Here is a 23,978-nt window from a genome sequence, read left to right on the forward strand (position 1 = left end):
ATTCACGAATGATGATGAAATGAGGAGAACAACACAAACACCCAGTCATCTCGAGGCAGATGAAAACCCCTGACCCCACCAGGTATCAAACCCGGGAACCTGTGCTTGGGAAACAAGAACACGACCGCGAGACCACGATCTGCGGACCCTGTCATCTATGGTCCACGCTGCCGTGACGCTGGTTTTGGATAGCGCCATTTTGCCATGCATGGCATACTTTAACCAAGGTGGCACACGATCAGTTTACGAACTTTGCCATTTCGGTAACGCTTCTATCGGTGGCACGAAAACCAATGATCGTGGCCATCTCGACATCAGGTAAATCGCTCCATTTCCACATTGCGACAATGAGTGCACTGTTTTCCGTGTCCCCCCAACACGGTTTGCGTGTCCTCCTCTGATAGTGCTGTCACCTGCCGTTTGTGAGTAGTTATTACACGTTGACGACGAACATAGGCGGTGATCGCATTAAATTGACTGGACCGTGCATAAGTAGGTTAATAGTTGATAATGGTAGGGGCCCTCCATGACAGATGCTGCATTTGGATGTCAAGACAGGAATGCATGAAGCCTTCAAAGACCACCATAGCAAAACGCTGTCGAATGATATTTCACAAAACCCAATGACATTCTCATAGTATGTAAACAATTTTAGTGGCACAAAGTTGGTTTCCAGTCACTTACAGATGACACAAAATAGAAACTGACAGTAGTGAAACCATATCAGAAACGTTTAACTCCGTTTTCAAATGTTCCTTTAGAAAAGAAAACTCAGACTTGACCTAATTGACTACTCGTAATGCTAAAAAGATGAATGAGTAAGTATTAGTATAAGTGGTATATAGAAGCAGCAGAAATCGATAAAATTGAACAGACTTCAAAGGCCAGATGGGTTCCCTGTCATATTCTATACTGAATTTGCGATTTAGTCTGTCTTGTAACTACAATCTATTGTAGAGCCCTCAAACAAAAACCATGCCAAGTAATTGGAAGGAAGCCTATGTCACACCCTTCAGCATGAAGGGTAGTAGACGTGATGCACAAAACTACTATCCAGTATCCTTGACATCAATCTTTTGTAGAATCTTAGAATACATTATAAGCTCAAACGTAATGAGGTATTGATTGATTGATTTGATTTTGATAGATTTTATTTCGCGTTCCATAGGTCCAACTGTGTTGGGTTCACAAGGACGTGGAATGAGTCAATTTTTTACAAATACAGTATGATAATCTAACAGCATATGCAGACATTTGAGTACATAATTATATAAAAATTTATACAATAAAGTCTTTGCGCAGCAATAAAGAAAAAAGACGATATATATTTTCTTAGAATCATTACAGCACTACGGAAAAACAGACTAAGAGCACAAGCAGATACAGAGTTCAAGTTAAATAACATTCTTAGTGGCGTTATGTCAACTTGTGTTATATAACATTAAAATTTTACAGTTTATTTATATAAAAATTAATCTAGACTGTAAAAAGCTTTCTCTAGCAGAATTTATTTTTAGTGCATTGTTAAACTCATTCTTGTTATGAATCTCTATCTTTATTTCAGGAGGAAGAGCATTGAAGAGTTTTGTTACAGTGTAGTGGACACACTTTTGCGCCAAGTTCAAATTTCTATGCTCGCTGTGTTTATCATTCTTCCTCGACGTGTTATGCTCATGATAATTACTGTTTGGTTGAAATATCTCCTTATTTTTACAGACAAAACACGTAAGAGAAAAATATCTTGACATGCAGTTGTTAGTTGTGTATATTTTGAGTTTTCGATAGTTATTTTGTTCAGTTTTATCGCCCTTTTTGTACAGGGTTTTCACAATGGCATACTTAAGTCTACTGGGAAAAATACCTTTCTGAAGGGAAGCATTGAAAATATGACAGAGGTTGTCCCTTATCCACACACAAGACTATTTCAATAAATTACTAGAAATATTATCAACCTCTGCAGAGTTCTTACTTTTTAGAGACATGATGATTTTTTTGAATTTCATCTACAGTGATAGGGTTAAGGTACATTTCTGAAATTGTGTTTGAATATACAGCTTGACAAAGAGTTACAGCTTCATCATCGTTGGGCTTGCAACCAATCTGTAGAGTTACTGAGGAAATGTTTATTAAAAATCTCAGCCACACTTTTGGGGTTATCTGCTAGGTTACCTCCATATCTGATTTTATTTACATCTTCTTTGCGTGTTGTATCTCTTCCTGGTACTTTTTTTACAATGCTCCAAATTGTCTTTATTTTATTATTAGAATTATCTATTTTCTTCTCATAATAAAGGGGTTTTGATTTCTGTACTAGTTTCTTTAAAATTTTACAGTATAATCCATAGTATTCCCATTTTTCTTCATCTTTAGATAATCTATTGCAGTGTAAGTTTCCCTTTTGTTTTTACATGACTGTTTTATACCTTTTGTAATCCAAGGCTTACTTACAGAATTGGAAGCACTGTTTCTGACCCATTTCTTTGGAAATATTTTTTCAAAAAGAGCACAGAATTCATTTATAAAATAGTTAAATTTACTATCAACATTATCAAGGCTACATACTAAAGACCAATCAATTTGCTGCAACCTATGGTTGAAATTTATTTTGCCTCTTCATTCATGACTCTTATGAATTTCCATTGAGGAAATTGTTGTTTGAACAGATTAACGTAATAAAGAGTGAGAATTTTTCCACCATTATCTGAAAGCCCACTTATAACCTGCCTGGCAGTATAATTCTGATGTCTACTTACATCTAAAAAAATGTTGTCTATCATAGTTTGGGACTTGATGTAATTGTTGTTGGGAAGTTTATTACTCATATCAGATTATATGCGGTCATCACAATCTCAAAGAAAATTCTATTTTTGTTTTCTGTTATAAATTTTATATTGAAATCACCTAAAACTATAATATCCTTAAATCAAAATATCCACGGATGTGCCGCCGGTCTATAGTGTCCAACGGGCACAATATTTCGGTGATCATACATGTCGCCATCATCAGGTGAACTGACGGACTGAGCTCCTGTGAACGTGCCGGCACGGAGATCCGTACGCTATGGCTGCTCAGAGGGAACTGGGTTCGGTCGCGGCGGCGGCAGATTTAAATACCCTCCGCCCGCGGCGCGCTCCCTCCGCCGTCCGCGACCCGCGCCACGGTCGCGCGGTGGAACACATTGCGACGGCGTCTGGGATGACGTCGGTGTGATGGCTCTATCCGCCGTGGTCGTCACAACTATGCGTTTGCTCGATTTACTCTTTATTAACCCAATCGCTGGTTCCCAAGCCCTGCTAGGATTATAGCCACAGTCACGGTTTATGAGGTCGTCATTGGTGCGAATTTCGATGGCCTCTCTAACAACGCTGTCCCAGTATCTCGACGTCTGTACCAGAATCCCCGTGCGGTCATACTCCATGGCGTGATTTTCCGACAAACAATGTTCAGCGACCGCCGACTTTCTCGGATACATCAGTCGAGTGTGCCTCTGGTGTTCACGGCATCGATCCTCGACGGTACGCATCGTCTGACCAATATACGACTTGCCACATTGACACGGAATCTGGTACACGCCGGCCTTCCTCAAACCGAGGTCATCTTTGGCGTTCCCCACCAGTGCACGAGTTTTATTTGGAGGACAAAACACAGTTCCGACCCGGTGTTTCTTCAGAATGCGGGCGATTTTCCCCGAGAGTGCGCCTGTGTATGGAATAAATGCAGTGCCTACCTCCTCCCTCGTGACTTCATCCATCTCAACAGATTGTGCTGCAGTGGTTGGGCGGAGAGCACGTTGAATCTGCCACTCTGAGTACCCATTTTTTCGAAATACAGTTCTCAGATGTTCCAATTCCTGGGGTAGACTCTCTGCGTCAGAGATAGTGCGCGCCCTATGTACTAGAGTTTTAAGTACCCCATTCCTCTGTGAAGGGTGGTGGCAGCTGTCTGCGTGCAAATACAGATCAGTGTGCGTTGTCTTCCGATACACCCCATGACCTAGGGTGCCGTCAGCCCTTCTCTTGACCAAGACGTCGAGGAAAGGTAATTTACCCTCCATTTCAGTCTCCATAGTGAATTTGATGTTGGGGTGTATGGAGTTTAGATGTGTAAGCAAGTCAAGGAGTTTATCCATACCATGTGGCCAGATGACGAACGTGTCGTCCACGTAACGGAAAAAGCAAGTAGGTTTCCATACGGATGACGACAGGGCTTCCTCCTCGAAGTTCTCCATGTACAAATTCGCTACCACCGGTGAGAGTGGGCTACCCATGGCGACTCCCTCCGTTTGTTCGTAGTATTCTCCATTAAAAAGAAAATACGTGGAAGTCAAGACATGCCTAAAAAGTTCAGTGGTCTTCTCGTCAAACTTCTGACTAATCAATTCTAGTGACTCTCGCAGGGGTACCCTCGTAAACAAGGAAACGACGTCAAAACTCACCATGATATCTGACTCATCCAACCTGAAGCTATCAAGGCGTTTAACAAAATCCACGGAATTACGGATGTGATGAGGGCATTTACCCACATAAGGACTTAAAATTCCCGTCAGGTATTTGGCCAACAAATATGTAGGTGCCCTGATGTTGCTGACAATGGGGCGTAATGGTACCCCCTCTTTGTGAACCTTCGGGAGTCCATATAGTCTAGGCGGTACCGGACCTTGGGGTAACAATTTCTTAGCGTCACCCTCGGGTAAATCTGCGTCCTTGAGAAGCGCCCTCGTATTGTTCTCCAGCTTCTTTGTAGGGTCAACGCCGATCTTCCGGTAGGAATCGTCATTTAGCAGGCTCTGCATCTTATCAGTGTAGTCCTTATGGGAAACAACAACTGTAGCATTGCCTTTGTCAGCCGGTAAGACAACAATTTCAGAGCGCTACCTCAGATCACGAATGGCCGCCCTCTCTTTACTGCTGATATTTGACTTCATCGGCTTGGATTTCGTCAACGCACGACAAGTTTCACGACGTATTTCCTCGGCTGATTCTGGCGGAAGTCGAGCTGCAACCTGTTCAACAGTACTAACAATTTCTGCGACCGGAGTGAACTTGGGGGTGGGAGCGAAGTTGAGACCTTTCTGCAAAACCGAGACCGCATCATCACTCAACACCATGCCACTCAAATTGATGACAGTCTTGCACGGAACCTGCAGAGATGGTTTGTCAAGGAGACGTGAGAACTTAGCTGTTTGACGTCCCGTAGCAAAGAGAATCAAGAAACGAGCCAGCCTCGCATTGGTACGTGAGAGAGTGCAATTCACCCGCCGGAGCCTTGAGTTTATCTCACAGAAATTACTCAAACTACATTTGCAACTGGCTAGTAAGTTCACTTCTTGTTCCTGGGATTGGATTGATGGTGTCACCTGGGTGTCAGCTGATTCCGCCCATAAGAAGGCTACGGGACGTCAAACAGCTAAGTTCTCACGCCTCCTTGACAAACCATCCCTGCAGGTTCCGTTCAAGAGTGTCATCAATTTGAGTGGCATGGTGTTGAGTGATGATGCGGTCTCGGTTTTGCAGAAAGGTCTCAATTTCGATCCCACCCCCAAGTTCACTCCGGTCGCAGAAATTGTTAGTGCTGTTGAACAGGTTGCAGCTCGACTTCCGCCAGAATCAGCCGAGGAAATATGTCGTGAAACTTGTCATGCGTTGACGAAATCCAAGCCGATGAAGTCAAATATCAGCAGTAAAGAGAGGGCGGCCATTCGTGATCTGAGGTAGCGCTCTGAAATTGTTGTCTTACCGGCTGACAAAGGCAATGCTACAGTTGTTGTCTCCCATAAGGACTACACTGATAAGATGCAGAGCCTGCTAAATGACGATTCCTACCGGAAGATCGGCGTTGACCCTACAAAGAAGCTGGAGAACAATACGAGGGCGCTTCTCAAGGACGCAGATTTACCCGAGGGTGACGCTAAGAAATTGTTACCCCAAGGTCCGGTACCGCCTAGACTATATGGACTCCCGAAGGTTCACAAAGAGGGGGTACCATTACGCCCCATTGTCAGCAACATCAGGGCACCTACATATTTGTTGGCCAAATACCTGACGGGAATTTTAAGTCCTTATGTGGGTAAATGCCCTCATCACATCCGTAATTCCGTGGATTTTGTTAAACGCCTTGATAGCTTCAGGTTGGATGAGTCAGATATCATGGTGAGTTTTGACGTCGTTTCCTTGTTTACGAGGGTACCCCTGCGAGAGTCACTAGAATTGATTAGTCAGAAGTTTGACGAGAAGACCACTGAACTTTTTAGGCATGTCTTGACTTCCACGTATTTTCTTTTTAATGGAGAATACTACGAACAAACGGAGGGAGTCGCCATGGGTAGCCCACTCTCACCGGTGGTAGCGAATTTGTACATGGAGAACTTCGAGGAGGAAGCCCTGTCGTCATCCGTATGGAAACCTACTTGCTTTTTCCGTTACGTGGACGACACGTTCGTCATCTGGCCACATGGTATGGATAAACTCCTTGACTTGCTTACACATCTAAACTCCATACACCCCAACATCAAATTCACTATGGAGACTGAAATGGAGGGTAAATTACCTTTCCTCGACGTCTTGGTCAAGAGAAGGGCTGACGGCACCCTAGGTCATGGGGTGTATCGGAAGACAACGCACACTGATCTGTATTTGCACGCAGACAGCTGCCACCACCCTTCACAGAGGAATGGGGTACTTAAAACTCTAGTACATAGGGCGCGCACTATCTCTGACGCAGAGAGTCTACCCCAGGAATTGGAACATCTGAGAACTGTATTTCGAAAAAATGGGTACTCAGAGTGGCAGATTCAACGTGCTCTCCGCCCAACCACTGCAGCACAATCTGTTGAGATGGATGAAGTCACGAGGGAGGAGGTAGGCACTGCATTTATTCCATACACAGGCGCACTCTCGGGGAAAATCGCCCGCATTCTGAAGAAACACCGGGTCGGAACTGTGTTTTGTCCTCCAAATAAAACTCGTGCACTGGTGGGGAACGCCAAAGATGACCTCGGTTTGAGGAAGGCCGGCGTGTACCAGATTCCGTGTCAATGTGGCAAGTCGTATATTGGTCAGACGATGCGTACCGTCGAGGATCGATGCCGTGAACACCAGAGGCACACTCGACTGATGTATCCGAGAAAGTCGGCGGTCGCTGAACATTGTTTGTCGGAAAATCACGCCATGGAGTATGACCGCACGGGGATTCTGGTACAGACGTCGAGATACTGGGACAGCGTTGTTAGAGAGGCCATCGAAATTCGCACCAATGACGACCTCATAAACCGTGACTGTGGCTATAATCCTAGCAGGGCTTGGGAACCAGCGATTGGGTTAATAAAGAGTAAATCGAGCAAACGCATAGTTGTGACGACCACGGCGGATAGAGCCATCGCACCGACGTCATCCCAGACGCCGTCGCAATGTGTTCCACCGCGCGACCGTGGCGCGGGTCGCGGACGGCGGAGGGAGAGCGCCGCGGGCGGAGGGTATTTAAATCTGCCGCCGCCGCGACCGAACCCAGTTCCCTCTGAGCAGCCATAGCGTACGGATCTCCGTGCCGGCACGTTCACAGGAGCTCAGTCCGTCAGTTCACCTGATGATGGCGACATGTATGATCGTCGAAATATTGTGCCCGTTGGGCACTATAGACCGGCAGCACACCCGTGGATATTTTGATTATCAAATACGCCGGGAGAAACTCAAGAATCACATAATATCCTTTGTTTTTGCAAGTAACCCTGACAGCAGTACTTCCATTATATGCAGAAAAGTTTTTATGTCATCTGAGGGTGCCCTATAGATAGCCAATACCATTACTGTATAGAATTTAGTTATTACTTCTGTTGCACATGCCTCGAATTGTTGTTCCACACAATATATCTTAATATCTATAGCTTTGTACGCTACACTATCATTAACATAAATTGCTACTCCACGTTTATCTTTACTTTCCCTACAGTAGTATGTTACTAAACTATAACTTACTATAGATGGTAAAACACATTTATCAGTAACATGATGCTCAGTTAAGCACAAAATCTGAGCATTATTTGTACAATCCTTTTAATGAATGTTAATAAGAAGTTGATTTGTTTTATTCTATTAGTGCTGTTGTTACCTGACTGAGAAACCACTGGAGTCTGTCTTGAGACAGGAGGGAGGAGACACTTGACGCTACCTACTGTTGTCCCTTCTTTTTCTACAGGCCCACGCATAAAAAATCCTTGAGATGTTTAGGAGGCTCAGCATTTCTTCTGCACAACAACCTTTTATTTGGATTGCTTGATGAAGATTTCTTCCCATTTGTTGCATGTGGAATTTCTGTGTCATATCTTTTTCTTCTTCAGATGATGTTAATCTTGTAGGTGAGATCACAACTTCAACACAGGAGAGTGTTTTAGATGAACCCTGCGTTTCGATTTGTACGCCAACTGACAAGTTATTTTTCACCTTTACATTTTCAGCACCTCGATGTCCTTTTACTCCCATTTCTAGGGCGGTCTGTGACTTGTTTCCCTTAGTTATGTTACTAATATGTTCTCTACTTTTGCGACATGTAAATCAGTTTCTCTTGTTATTTAAGTGCTTGCCATGCCTAGTATAATGATCCCTTTCATGAGAATGACATTTGAGAAAAGATGCATTAGGAAATACTTTAGCAATTTTCTGTAATTTCCTATTGGTGTTTTCGATTTCTGTGTTGACACATGATGTAGGAAATCTTGTTGGTATGCTCGAGAGGATCGCGTTTACATTCCGTAAATTGTTTAGGGCTTTCGCTGTTTCTCTGACAGCCTGTTTAGCTGAATTATGGTACACATCATTAGAACTTCCTATTAATACAACAACATAATTTTTTGTGTGTCTCCGATAATTTACTGCAATCCTTTGTTACTTCGTATATAGGTGCACCTGGTTTTACGAAAGATGTTACGTTAATGTTCATTTCATTAAGTGTCTTCGAAATATTTCGACCATGGCTATCAGCTAAAACTATGGTACCACTTTTCTGTCTTTATAACTTACGCTATGGCACTTCATGTTGCCACAGGGAAATGTACTATCCTTGTTACTCAATTTTGTATAATTTCTTTGTACTTGCGGCACTTTCATGGGAATATTCACAGTATCTAAAGAAAAATTTGGTTTTCTCAATGTCTGAATTACCGTACGGGTACATTTATCATCTGAAGTCACTTCAGAGCTGTTTTTGGTAGACACAGCCGTTGTAAACACTTGCTGGTATTGTTTCACGCGTGAAGGCACTTCCGGCACAATGCAACAGTTCTTATTTTCACTACCGGCATTGTCACTAGATATTTTCACAGTGAGAGATTTTACGACTGTCTCCAACTTGCGAACAAATCTTTTTTGCTGCTGTAAGTTCCTATTGAACGCATTGGCAGTGTTTTCTTCTGCTCAAAGAGAAAACTTCGTAACGGCAGTTTCTTGAAGGTCACATGTTTCCATGCCACAGTCACAGGCTTTATTTATCGTACCTACACTCGCCAAACACGAAATGTGAGCCCTTGTTGCAACATACACATGAGAGATTAAATATATTTCCGATTTCTAAAGAACGATTTACCTACAACAGTAGACATATGCCATACTTTGGACACTTCGTTAACGAGGTTACCACTGCAAAGTCGATCCGCGATGATTTTGCATGAAAATGATATGTGGAATCCAAATTACAAAGAGTGGACAGAATTCTTGCAGTTTCGGAACGACGACAGTACGGCACCGTTACAGACGGAGCAACAATAAACAATGCCAGTATTCCATATTCCTCTACTACAGGATCGAGCACGTAATGGCAGCGATAACTCCACCTACGTTTTGAGTAATCGAAAAACTGCATTACCACACGAACACAGGCAAAGAAGTAAGCCCATTTACTTCGCTAACAAAACGGGAAAACGTACCACAACTTCAAAACTATGACATGTTGTATATTGTGTAGCATAACAGCTACCAAAACAAGAGGACAATAATATAATGTAAGTTAAAAATAAAAATACAACCCACTGATGATAGCACAAAAGTGCTGAAACATGTATGGGTGAAACAAAAGAAAAAAGGTGTCTTGCATAAGGCGGAACTCCTCATCCCATTTTCTTAGCAAGCATGGAGACAACAAGAAGAACTGCACCACAAGATGATTATGTTGTCTATGTGTTACATTACCACTTTCATGTAACTGATTGAAGAGGTTGATAAATAACTGCTGAGAAAATTGACTTCTATCCAGATATCTTGCTGCATACACTATTTAAGAACAAATTGCAGTCTTCCTATACTCTCCAAACACCATGAGCATATTGGCTTCTTATGCATTGCTACATACCATTGTCCACTCACTGCTTGGGCTGTCACTGACTAACAAGTTGCAATGCCCTCAAGGAACACACAAACTCACTGTAACCGAACATACCAGCATTGTATCTAGCAACTATGCAGGCTGAATGGCACAAACATGTGTGGTGGTGAACTTATCAAAATATGGGATCTCATAAATGACTCACACTATAACAAACACCACTGAAATTCTAATCATCAAAGTCCTGAACTGGTTGGAGGGCCCTGCCCATAAAGCTCCAAATGTTCGCAATTGGGAAAAGATCCAGGGACCTTGTTCGTCAAGGTGTGGTTCAATATGCATGAAGACAACCAGTAGAAACTCTTTTTGAGTGTAGGTGAGCATTATCTTGCTCGCTTGTATGCCCAGGATGGCTTACCAGATGGACAACAAAACAGGGCATTGAATATTGTTGATGTACCACTGTTTTGTAAGGGTGACATGGATGATAACCAAAGGGGTCCTGCTATGAAAAGAAATGGCCTGGAATCTCATTGAATGAAGTAGAATTGTCCTCAATGATGAGTCCCACTTTGAAATGAGTCCCAATTATGAGCAAAGATATATGCAGAGATGCCCTGAAGAGTGGTGGTATACCAACCTGACTGTCACCTGCCATATGGCCTGACAGCCAGGAGTGATGGCCTGAGGTGTCATTTCTTTTCTAAGCAGGACACCTTTGGTTGTCATCCATGGCTCCCTTACAGCGTAGCAGTACACCAACAATATTCTATGCTCCATTTTGTTGTCCATCGTGGCAAGCCATCCTGGGCTTACATTTCAGCATGATGATGTCCTCCTGCACATGGTAAAAGTTCCTACTGCTTATTTCTGTGCTTACCAAACTCTGCCTTGGCTAGCAAGTTCGCCAAATCTCTCCCCACTTGAGAACATTTGGAGCATTGTGGGCAGCTCCCATAATGCATGAGTTAGAATTTGGCACAGTATCCCTCTGGAGGACATACGACAACTTTATCAATCAACACCAAGCTAAATAATTGCTTTCAAAAGGGCTGGAGGTGAACCAATGAGCTACCCACGTACTCAATTTGTGAAGCTCTTTCTCTTGAATAAATCATTAAATTTTTATGAAATTGTAATCATTTCTTTCTCTATATACAAACATTACATCTACTGATTTCTGTCCCCAGCACAGAGCAAGTAATATCATTAAAGTAAGGAAACAGTTGTGACCTATGTTAGTGGTTTAAAGCTTAAACTATATGAAACTTTACAAAATACCAAGAATATTTTCCACTACACATTAGCTTAGTCCATATTAACCTTCACATATTGTACTTCAAAAACTTATGTGATAATACTTTGTAAAATATTTTCGTATGAATTGAGATGAGCCTTTCACCATTTTGTAATGAAGTATGTAATTTCAGGATTGATCTCAAAAACCAGCATGTGGAGTATGATTTAACAATGCCACGCCTTGAGCTCCTCTGTATCTACAATGTAAGTGGGAAGGTGCTTCTATTGCCCATTGTTGGGAATGGGCCAGGCAATATAACACTGAGTAAGTAAAGTCAATGACTTCCCTGTTACTATTTATGTACATGAACAAGAGTATTTGGTTATACATTTAGTTGTTGGAGTAAGATCATTTCCTGTGGAATGTCCCAAGAGAATTATTCAAAATACATACTAATTGGAGGAACATCTGCTAAATCTACAAAGAGAGTGCATTGATAGAAGAGGTAGTTTCTGTTTATTGCTTATTATTTTCAAAAGATAACATTACATGACCTGATAAGCACTATGATTATATGTCAAGATGTTTATCAAAAACATTACACCTGATAAAATGATAGGCTAAAGTGAGCATCCTATGGGTGATCCACACTTAATTGATGCCATGCTGTGGGTGTCAAAAAAGAAAGCTACTGGATTAAAACAGATGTTAGATGTGGCTTTCAGCAGAACAACTGAAAATGCTCTGTGAGAATGAGCATCAGTCAAGCAGTCTCTATGGTTTTCTATAGTGAAGAACGTCATTGTCCTTTGGGTTTCTGTTCAAAGTGTGAGTAGAATTTTGGTTGTGCAGTGTATGACAACATTGTCTAAAACAAAGTAAAAGACAAGAGAAACCTGGTAAGTCTTTTGTAATGGATTTCAGAAATACATTTAAAGTTTCACCTGCAGCTGTTTATACCTAAGTGAGGCAGAAAATTTTGATCACTGTAAGATATCATAAACTGAACAAATTTTCACTTCTGTTCAATAGGTAACAGTTATGAACTTCTTGAACATTTATTGTGTCTAATAACCTGAAGTGCTGTAGTTAAATGTACAGTGTCTCTGCATTTTTTCTAGAGAGAATGTTCGACAAGAACAGTACCCCGCCAGCTGTAATGCTAAATTTTATACAGATTCATTTGCAACATATAGATGAACTTGAAGAAGACAAGCAGTTTCAACAGAACTGCTATTAGCTGAAATGTCTCACTTTTCATTCTTACCTGAAGGATACATATTCCTTGATCATCTGTCCAGATTTGTGTGATGACTTTAGTTACTGCACATGATTTGATTTCATGTGATTTTTTTCTTACAGTTTATATATAAAAACAGATTAACAAATACTATCCCTGAATTAATGAAAAATTAAAAAAAGATTAAAGTTAGCAAGTTAGAACTCTGGAAAATAATGACCATGCTAAATCAAGATGCCCATCTTATGTACAGGGTACCCATGAACTTAGATACAAATACATAGTTGCAAATGAGCATAAGCTAGAAGAAAGCAAATGGAAACAAACAATGATTACTGAAAGGAAAGAAGGAAGTTTGGGTTTAGCATCCTGTTGACATCAAAGTTGTTAGAGATGGAGCACAAGCTCAGATTGTGTCAAGGGTGGGGAAGGAAATCAGGCTTGCCCCTTCAGAGGAACCATCCCAGCATTTGGCTGGACTGATTTAGGGACATAAGAGGAAATCTATCTTGATGGCTGGATGCAGATTTGAACTGTCATCCTCCTGGATGTAAATCCAGTATTACTGAAAGTAGTCAGCTCTTTGGGGGGCACGTAAATTGTTCATTTTAGCCTCATTTTTGTATAAATTAATTAAAGCTTACTATACTGATTAAAATCATCAGTTAGACTATCATGATTGCTGGTAATAGTTGTTGTAGCAGACAAAAGTCATTTATAATATTTACTTTTATCTTGAAATGCAGTCCTTTTTTCACATCCATGAAGCTTTTCAGCGATGTTGGGTTCCACTGAAACATTGTGTGAATAAGTGAATATGGAAAGACCTATTTGTTCACAGTAGCACACTGTAATCTAATGTACATAATGTTTGGTGATAGTGATAAATTTAGGATATTATTATGGATAAATGAATATTTGGCAACACTCTACAACAAAATCTAATAGCTTCACTTATAAGAATACTCAGTTCTTTATGTCATGACAGATGTTATTCTATTTGACACATTCCTGCTTCCATTTGCAGTTGGTGTGAAGATACGCTACATATATGATTTTGGGTTTGAGTCCCGAACACGTGATGGTGAGACTAAATCATTTGCCATTCCCAAGAACAGCAAATTGGAATACAATGTCACACGTGCCTACATCCACCTCGATAATCTCTTCAATGGTGACAAATTATTAGGTATGTGAAAATTCCCTTAATAATAATTAGTAAGGTATTAAATCTCTCATATGCAACATGTAGCTTTATTCTGTATCATATGTTAATACTGGTTACGGAAGATTTATGTGAAATTTAAACAAATGGGCATTCTATGAGAAGTTCAAACCATTGTTTTCCGAAATTACTGAGGGGTCTTAGGACATTCATTACAAATCAAAACTGTGTTAAACATTTGTCAGTGTGCTTTCTGGAATGTGATTTCTACCTAGAAGCCTGCATTTTCCATTACGAAGTAGTTGTGCAAGAAGTTCGCCATTGTAAGCACAGGACTTGCTTAATTCTGCCTTGGTCAAACATACTTAGGAGCCTACAAGTTTAGTGCTGAGGTCATTCAAAGCAAATGAATGTCATATGAAAAGTAATAGGTACAACTAGTGGAGACAGGTCTCTGATTTTTAGGACTTCATTGTATATGAGAATTTTCAGACACTTACAAACCTATAGTTTTATAAGTTGGCAGTATGAATGTTTTGAATATGTAACTTATTTCATAGCAAATTAGCATTTGTGATTCACAGTTCCTATGCAGTTACTGACTGAGACTAGATCACCCATGAACTTTTTGTATATCAATGCATATAAACATGCATTTTTGAGAAGTTTCAGAAGCTGCCATTGTTCTGTGCGTAATCTAATTTGTAGCAAATCGCTATTTCTGATTTAGTTACTGTAGCAGAAAATCTTATTAACAATTTGTTTTAAGCATAGTTTACCCTTAAAAAGGAGTAGCCCTGTATATTATCTACATTTATCATAAATTAACTATTTCTGAGTTTATTAACAGCTAGAATTAACCACAAAAAGTTTTAGTAAACTGATTCTCTTTGCCACAGCTTTTTCTGAGCCATTATAACTTTGAGCAGAGATGCACAGGAAAGTGTAGCCAAGGAGGCAGAGAGCAGAGATGTGTCGAGTTCGTTCAAGCATGGAACGATAGAACCAGACACGTGGAGGAGCGTAGCCACCTGCAGGTCTGGCAAAAGTTCGTAATGGTGCAGAAAATCTAACCCAAGCACAGGTTTGTCCACATCGATGATGAGGAATGTCCAAGGAAACGTTGTGCTAGGTGACAAATGAAGCAACATCTTGATGGAGCCGAGGACCGTGACAGGAGAGTGATTTGCAGCGATCAAATCGAGTTTAGCAGGAGAAAGCATGTTGCCCACGTGCTTGGCCAGGATAACACTGACATCGACACTGGTGTTGATGAGACAGTGAGTCCCCGATGACAAGTCAGAGATGTAGAGGCGTCACATCGCTGGAGAAAGTGGTGTGGCATCAGACGGTAGACGCCATGAAGAATCATGGTGGGACGTGGTGCCTAAGCGTGCCTGCCAGTCTTGGTTGGGAAAGGTGCAAGGCATGCGATAGTTGTGGGTGGCATCTCTGTAAGTAGCATGGAACCAGCACAGTGCAGCTGACTGTGTTGGGGCAGGAAGTAGTTCAGATTGCTGCTCGGGTGAGGTCAGCGACTGTTGGGGGCCCGCAGGCAGTAACTCCTGTAGGCCGCTAGGAGGCAATTCCTGACAGGCAGCTAAGTTGCTGAGGCGAGCGCACTGGTCTCTGTTGGCAGAGTACAGAACTGAAGGCACAGGCATGGCAACTGGTGGTGACGGGGATGTTGTCTGTGACAGTTTGTGTCGGTGGTGAATGATTGCGTATGCCCGATCAGCCATGCATAGGCAAACCTCGAGAGGGTCTGTGAAGTGAGATAACAGGTGAAGTGGCAGATCGAAAAACTGGTTGACCAACCACAAAGTCCAAAGCACCATGTCTGGTTGTGTTTGATCTTCAATTAATGAACGAATGCACCGCCAAAGCTGTGAAGGTGTGAGGTCGTCGAGGTGCTCATCATGGATAATGTTGTGGATGATTGCCTCTACTTGAGAGTGAGAAAGGCGTTCTATAAGTAATGTTTTTGCCTTTAAACACTTGGGTGAGGTGGGCGGCAAAAGTATCAGATCACTGATGAGGTCTGGATGGGCATGGAGATGGCTCACCAGGCAAACGAAATGTGCGTCATCATCTGAAATTCCATGGATATCCAGTAGATGGTCCGCCAGTGTGAACTAAGTCCTAGGGTTGTCCTTTTGCAAAAACAGGCAGCTTAGGAAATCTGCCGGGTAACACATGTTGACCTAGCACTGGTAGGCGAAGATCTGAGTCGGCGGTGGAGGGAGCCCCAGACACTGGGAGCGCAGTAGCGGTGAACGGTGTGTCGCCCGAGGTCTGTATGGGGGGCAGCCAATGACACAATGGATTCCAACTGCGGACCTGGAGGTGGGCATGATGTGGGTGTAGCGGCCAGTGCTGTTGCAACAGCAGGCGGAAGGCAATCGTGAGGCAGCCAAGGGGGGGCTGATGCGGAAGCCGGCATGGAAGAAATGGCCAGTGCTGTTACGACAGTGGGTTGAAGGTGATTGTAGTGTGACCACGGAGTGTGGGTCACAGAGACTGGTGCAGCTGAGATGACCAGTGTTGCCATGACAGCGTGCGGGAGGGAGGTGCACTGATGTCAGGCATATAAGAATGTACAACGGCGTGTGAGTGACCGTTTGAAGTATAGTTCTCAAACCGCATCTGCACATCAAATCAACTGGAGGGTGACTGCTTAACTGGAGGGTGAAACACAACATCCTTCACACGATTATTATTCACAATGTAGGTGAGCAGCGTGCACAGTCTGGGTGGTGGGCCTTTCTGCGTAGTAGCATTTGGTGGTGGCCATGTTGGGCCGGCAATGGTTAAGTTGCCACTGGTGTGGCAGGGGCCAGTAAATTATTCACTTTTAACCAACTGTACATTAGGAAAACCTGTATATACGCAAGCACAGTTAAAAGGGTGCGTGGAACTAGCACAAAATGGCACTGGTAGATCCATTGTTACAGAGACAATGTGGACTGGCACATGAAGACTCTTAACGATGAAAATAAACGCAAAATGATACCCAAACACGCAATGTTGAAGTCAGGGTCACCAGTGTGGTGTGATGTAAAACCATAATAACACACTTTTAGAGTAAGAATTAGCATTTATTTTGCCACTGAACAGAGTGAATACAGAAATGGATGTTGAACATGGCATGTGTGAACAAAGACAGAATGCAAAGCCAAAGAGAGTAATCAAAGAAGTGTCACTTTGCATCAGAGATGCCACAAGTAACAATTGTTAACCCTGCCATGTTCAGATCTATTAAATTTTTTAGGGTCTTATGTCGTGAGTAGGGCTAGCAATGTACTTTGCAAATCTGTACTTTCGATGGACCACTGGGGGAGCATACACTTAAAACAGGTTTGGACTCTAGTAGATGCAGTGGCACAAAAAAATTCATCTCTATGATGTGCAAAAGGCTTCTTTAACAGCTAAGAAATGAAAATGATTGTACTTCCATTTCTGTGTTTGTAATACATAACTTCAAACATTTCATAGAAGACCCACTGTAATCACTGTATGATGTTACGATGTTAAGTGACATACGAAGCAGACTGCTTTCAGTAAATAAAAACAAATAAATCACAAACCACAATCACACCCTTGACCTCCTGTACTCTAACCCAAAATGCTGTCCACTGCACCAACTGCACAGCCGTACTACTATTTGATGACAGAAGTACTTACTGTACAGTGTTGCCAGATTGCCAGTCTTAAACATCCATGTATTGACCTAAATATATGCAGAACGAAATTTTATGACAGATATATTTGTCATGCCAGAATGCAAGGAATCGCACTGCGAATTTTTCTTCACCTTATGTGTGTGTGTGTGTGTGTGTGTGTGTGTGTGTGTGTGTGTGTGAATCACCTAACATCCAGCAGTGAGTCTCTGAAAATGGACTCTCCCGGAAGTTTGAAGAAATCACACTACATTCAGCTCTGTACAAAACAAATAGTCATACCAACAATTGACATGGCGCATGAGCAGGAGACTGTAAATAGGGTGGAATGCTCCAAATTTTTGGGTGTGCATAGTGATGAAAACTTGAACTGGAAGAAGCTTATTATTGAGCTTCTCAGGCAATTAAGTGCAGCTACTTTTGGTCTTTCTATGATTGTTAATCTTGGAAACAAATGTTTCATCCTCCTAACATGTTATGTATATTTACATTCAATAATGCCATACAGAATAATTTTCTGGGGTAACTCATCACTTAAAAGCAAGTTTTGACTGCGCAGAAGTGAACAGTAGAATAGTATATGGTGTTCATCCATGGACATCATGTAGGTAAGTCTTCAAGGAGCTACAAGTTTTAACTGTGCCATTACAATACAAATATTTAGTAGTGAAATTTGTCATAAATAATCCATCTCAATAAAAGAATTATTCAAATGATTTATGGAACATGTAACTAATTAACTTTTCACATCCCTATTCTCCATCATGAAAACACTCCAAATGGTCAGATATACAAACCTCTTCCACAATGGAGGCAGACAGTCTTTTGAGCATGTGAATTTTGTTCATGGGATGTATCCTAGCTTTTCTGTTGTGTGTTTGCATATTTTCTTTTCCCATTGCTGACTGGCTTTTCCCAAGTTTTGCACTGAAGTCTTCCAGTAAGATTTTGGTACTGTTGATTATAAGTGAAATGGAAAAGTACAATCAAGTACACTGTATAGGATGTATCACAATTAATAGTGAAAACTGAGACAAGTGAAAACATAATAACTGAAACAAAATCATTCCATTACACATGCATGCACAAATGAGCAATTTGTGAGGTAATTGTGAATGTGTAACTATGAACTGTCACTGACTTCAGTATGAATTATTGTCCTAGTTAGTATGAATGTATTTGAAATGTAAAACTTTCATCAAGTTTTTATATAACTGACCTCAAATTTCACCAAAGATCTATCTTAACAGAAATTCAATACTGCTTCAACACATTACCCTTTGCACCCATACATTTTCAATGAGCTGTTCCATGTGTTATCATCACACGTACATGCAAACCTGCACTCATATCTACAGTGAGTTTGTCTTCTAACACCCATAAATCATCCAATAAATCTTGATATGACTGCTCAGTTTGCCACTGCAGTTCTTCAACCTTACCAACATGAGTGGCGTAGACTTCAGTTTTGGGATGACCCTATATGGAAAAATGTAGAAGATTTAAGTAGGGTGATCTTGGAGTCCAAAATAAAGGCCACTGCTAAACACCCTAGTCATTAGAGACAAAGCACTTGCTCTGTTGGATATGGATGAAGAAATAAATGTTTCATTGCCTATCCAAAGGAATCGTTTTGGACATTCTTGGGAGCAGTGTGTAAAATGAACTAAGTGAAAAGTAATAATAATATTATACAAAGTATGGATTGCTGCTCACTATAAAGATGACACATTGAGCTGCAGTCAAGAACAATGAAAAGATGGTTACTCAATTAGCTTTCAACCACAGTGTTCTTCAAAAACGAAAACACATATGTATTCACACAACCAAGCCACCTCATGCTCATATAACTGCTATCTCTGGCAGGGAAGGGAGATGTTTGCTGATGACAATTTATAGCTAACCATAGAAGTTGTAAAAGTTGCCAACAACAAGAAAACCCATAGCTGGGGAGAAGGGGTACCATGCACCCCCCCCCCCCTCCCCTCCCCCCCCCCCCCCCATGTCCTGAACATAAGAAAAAAATATAATGTTAGTCAGCTGCTTTTCTTTCAAGAAAATGATTTAAAAGTCAGTATTATGCAGGTTTTTAATAGGGTCGGAAGTCCAACTTTTTTTTGACTGCTTAAAATTTGACATTCATCTTCCTAAATATCAAAAACACTATGGGTATCCTTGGGCAACAATGTGTTAAAACAGCAATAACTTGTCTAATGCCTAGAATGGAGTTTTACAGTCAGGCAAAAATATTCTAAACAAGATGACCACAAAATTTAAGGGTTGCAGCCTGTCATCTTTTTGCCATAATATTTCAGGTGACAACCATTCAGCCATATTCAGGTGAGACTGGAGTCAGTCTGACTCAATGAGTTAGACTTATTAGTAAACTTTGATGTCATCTCACTCTTCACTAGTTTCCCTCTCATGAATTCATTGTCATTCATCAGCAGTAAATTCAAAACTGATATAACAATCCTATTTCATCATTCCCTTTCCTCAACATTCTTTTTATTCAACAGTGAATATTTTGAGCAAATTGATGGTGTTCCTATGGGTAGCCCTCTCTTCCCTCTCATAGCAAACTTCCTATGGAAGACTCTGGGGAGAGAGCACTTGATTTAGCAGAACTGAAACCAGAAGTCTTCTGGTGACATGTGGATGATATTTTTGTATGTGAAGAAGAACTGTCACATTTTCTGCAGCATCTGAATTCCATCCATGAGAATATCAAATTTATGATGGAAGTGGGGATAGACAGCTGTCTGCCATTTCTGGTTGTCTTGGCCAGTCAGAAAGTGGAGGATCATTAGGACATTCCATTTACTGTAAGCCAGCACCTGAAGGTCTGTATTTGTAGGCATCTAGCTGCCACCAACCAACACGAACTATGGGCATCCTTTCAACATTAGTGTATTGGGCAGATGTTGTGTCTGATGTTGATGAAGACAGTTTTACAAAGGAGCTGGAAATCTACCATCAGTGCTCAAAGATAATAGATACTTTCTACATCAGATCAGCACAGCTTTAAAGAAGAAGAAATGTGACCATCCACAAGATCAAGAGCAGAAGGAACAGTTCAAGTTCAGGACCTTCTTCCCATATGTCAGCAATATTTTGCCAAAATTAGGCAGAATGTTAAGGAAACAGCATGCCAAAGTAATCTTCCTCCCATCTACAAAGACTTGTGCTCTTCTCAGTTTGGCAAAGGATGATCTGGGACTGCAGAAGGCTGGAATCTACAGAGTGCCTCGCCAGAGTGGTAAGCCTACATCAATCAGACAACACGCACTGTGTTTGAAAGAAGTGTTGAATATGATTGCCACACTCACCTTTTGCTGCACAGTAAGTCAGCAATAATTGAGCATTGTACCTCCACAGGAGGTTCCAAGGATTATTCTGCCATGGAAATATTGGTCACGATGAGATCCTTCTCATATTAAATTATTAACAGTGAAAATACATTTAATGCAAGACCTTATTAGTCTCAATGGTAGCTTTCAAGGAGTAGGACCTGGTGATTTCTATACTTTCTTCACAAACAAAACATTTTGTTACCAATGACTCATCATGTGACATCTAATTTTATTACTTTTTGACATCTGAACTTTAACTCATGTAGTGGCTGCCTTTGCGCATACATTTTCATGCTAATTTTTTATATAAAGGTAGCAATGTGAACTATCAATCTCCAGTGCAAAACATGCAGCTGAAGATGGATGAATGGTTGTCAGCCAAAATATCATGGTGAGAAGTCAATATTATGTGGCTGCTATCCCAAAACTTTCCAGAATACTCTTTATAGCAGGAAAGTTTCCAGAATCCAAAATGACCACATAATTAAAATAAGAATTGGTAATCCATCAAGTAAAAAAATAAAATTCATTGTGCACTCATTTTATAAATTATCTATTTATCTGTTTTTTGAGCTTTTAGTGCTCTAATCGATATCTACACATACATCCATACCATACAACCACGTCATATGACTATATTTACAGTTTATTTGCCCTGCATTTGTGTACAGAGCATGGGAAGAGTAGCTACTAAATTGCCTTGAAGCACAATGTAATTAATCTAATCCTGTCTTCGTGGTCCCTATGGGAGAAGTATATAGTGGACGAAATAAAACTGACCCAGAAAATATTTATAATTAGTCTGACACAAGACTGACACTTGCTGAAGAAAACCAGAGAAGATGCTAGAAGTGGCCACCATCCATGATGAGCCAATGCTGTGCTCGATTTATTGAACTGTGAAATATGCATAGCAGCTCTGCCTGAAGGATAACAACAATAACATTTTCAGTCTTCTGATGCAGCTCTTCCAGTACGTGAGGATTATTTGAATACACCTGAACATTCAATTTTTTTTCTCCAAGTAAAAGTCTCAGGGAGAGAGATCTGATGATTGTCCTCTCCTCAACAAAAACCTCATGCACTTGTGACGTGGTTGCTGAGGTGGTGTGTGCTGTAGCTCTGTCTTGCTGACAGTATCCATAGAGTCATTCATCTTAGATGAGTTGATTCACACCTGAATTAAACAGAGTCTGGTCATAACTGTTTGCATTAACAGTTTGATGAAATAAACATGTTATGATCTGTACACCAGATATTGTGCACCAAACATCAGTCTTGAGAGTATGTGATGGCTCTTCAAAGTAGTGAAGGGGACTTTGTTCTAGACTATCCTTCATTTGACAAAAGTTTTCTGGTATTTGAACTCCTTTCAGAAAGTGCCTGTTTTGTGCCATTTTGCCACTAAGTTTTGCATTACAGACTTTGCTGGAGGTTTTACTGAAACACTTCCAATATTAAAATTTTGGATATACATTCTGCCAATATTTATTCTGTGCCCCCACTGTGCACAGGGGGCTGTAGTATATTCTTAAATTCCCTAATGGTTTCTTGAAACTTTGAAAGTAAGCTTCCACAGCTTTTTGACATCTTTCTTCAAGTGTCTGCCTTTTCTTTTCATTATTTTTGTAACACACTCCTGTGAGTCAAACAAACCTATGAGCATACATATTGCCCTTTCTGCCCTTTTTTAAAATATACATTTGGTATCCACCATTACTCTTATTTGGTACGTCCTCCACACACAAGTAATATTTTATCATGGGTAGTAAGGGTGTTTAGTAAAAATTTTCTTTGTAAACTGAGTGTGTTTTTCCAGTTTGCTACCAATGAACTGATGTCTGTTATTTACTTTACCTATAACTGAGCCATAAGCACCTCCAAAGGAGGGCAAGAGGGCCCACTTTCCCCACGCTGCAATCTGGAGTACAGAGCTTTTATTTCTTATGTGATTCTCATGCACTTCTAGAAGTGATTTTCTTTTATTCCACTACACCTCTTATTTACAATACAGGAAAAGATAGGGTGCTACTTACTGTAAAGAAGACACATTAACTTGCATTCAGGCACAATTAAAAGACACATGCATAAAGCTTTCAGCTACTGCCTTCATCAGCAAAAGAGAAACACACACCATTCATACTCACAAGCAAGCACACCTCACGCACACATACTGCCAGCTTCTCCAGCTTGGTTCACTCTTGATTCCTGCAATGGAACTACTTTTTGTTGCCAGTTCCTCCAACCAAAAGCAACCTCATTCCAACATTGAACTACACTTTTCCAGTTCATACCACCATCCAACTGTGGTCTTCCTCCCCTCCCACCTTATCACCTGCTGGTCACCTTCCAGGAATTCCTTACCTCTGACTTAGGCTCACTGTCCTGCCCCAAGTCCCTTCTTCAGAACACTAACCTTTCAGTAGCAGAAAGAATAGCTGTACACAACCTCAAAAGAAATTCTGACCTAGTCATCCACCTGCAATCAAAGGCATCACCACTGTTGTTATGAATTGCAGTGACTACCTGACAGAAGGCCTCCACCAATTGTCTGGCTCCTCCCTCAATAAACTCTGTTAGAGTGACCCCATCCAAGAAGTTCAACACAACATCTGGTTCTTGCATAAAGCCTTAGACCCTTCCCATAAACTCTCCCCTGAATATTTTCCCCTCCTCACCCCTCTGACACCCCACACACACACCTTCTACATGCTACCCAAAATCCACAAACACAACAATCCTCAACATCCCATTGTGTCTGGTTATAGTGCCCCCACTGAAAAAAGTTCGGCCCTCCTTCACCAACAACTCCAACTAATTGTCCATAACCTAGTCTCTAATATTAAAGACACAACCACTTCCTCAATTGACTCCCCATCATCCCCAGCTCTTTATCTCCTGTATCCTTACTCATCACTGTTGACACCATCTCCCTGTACACCAACATTCCTCATGTCCATGGTGTCACTCCTATTGAACACTACTTTTACCA

General features: G+C 41.2%; 1 protein-coding gene across 1 annotated transcript in view; it reads left to right on the forward strand.

The window, feature by feature from the left end:
- The window catches only part of LOC126457265 (protein takeout-like), a 196,889-nt gene that overhangs the window by 160,492 nt on the left and 12,419 nt on the right, over positions 1 to 23,978 (forward strand). The window contains exons 4-5 of the mRNA XM_050093428.1: positions 11,739 to 11,872; positions 13,816 to 13,977. Of these exons, the coding sequence (XP_049949385.1) occupies positions 11,739 to 11,872; positions 13,816 to 13,977 (296 nt within the window). The remainder of the gene's footprint in view (positions 1 to 11,738; positions 11,873 to 13,815; positions 13,978 to 23,978) is intronic.

The sequence above is a fragment of the Schistocerca serialis genome, chromosome 2 (assembly GCF_023864345.2).
Source record: "Schistocerca serialis cubense isolate TAMUIC-IGC-003099 chromosome 2, iqSchSeri2.2, whole genome shotgun sequence".
Classification (NCBI taxonomy): Eukaryota; Metazoa; Arthropoda; class Insecta; order Orthoptera; family Acrididae; genus Schistocerca; species Schistocerca serialis.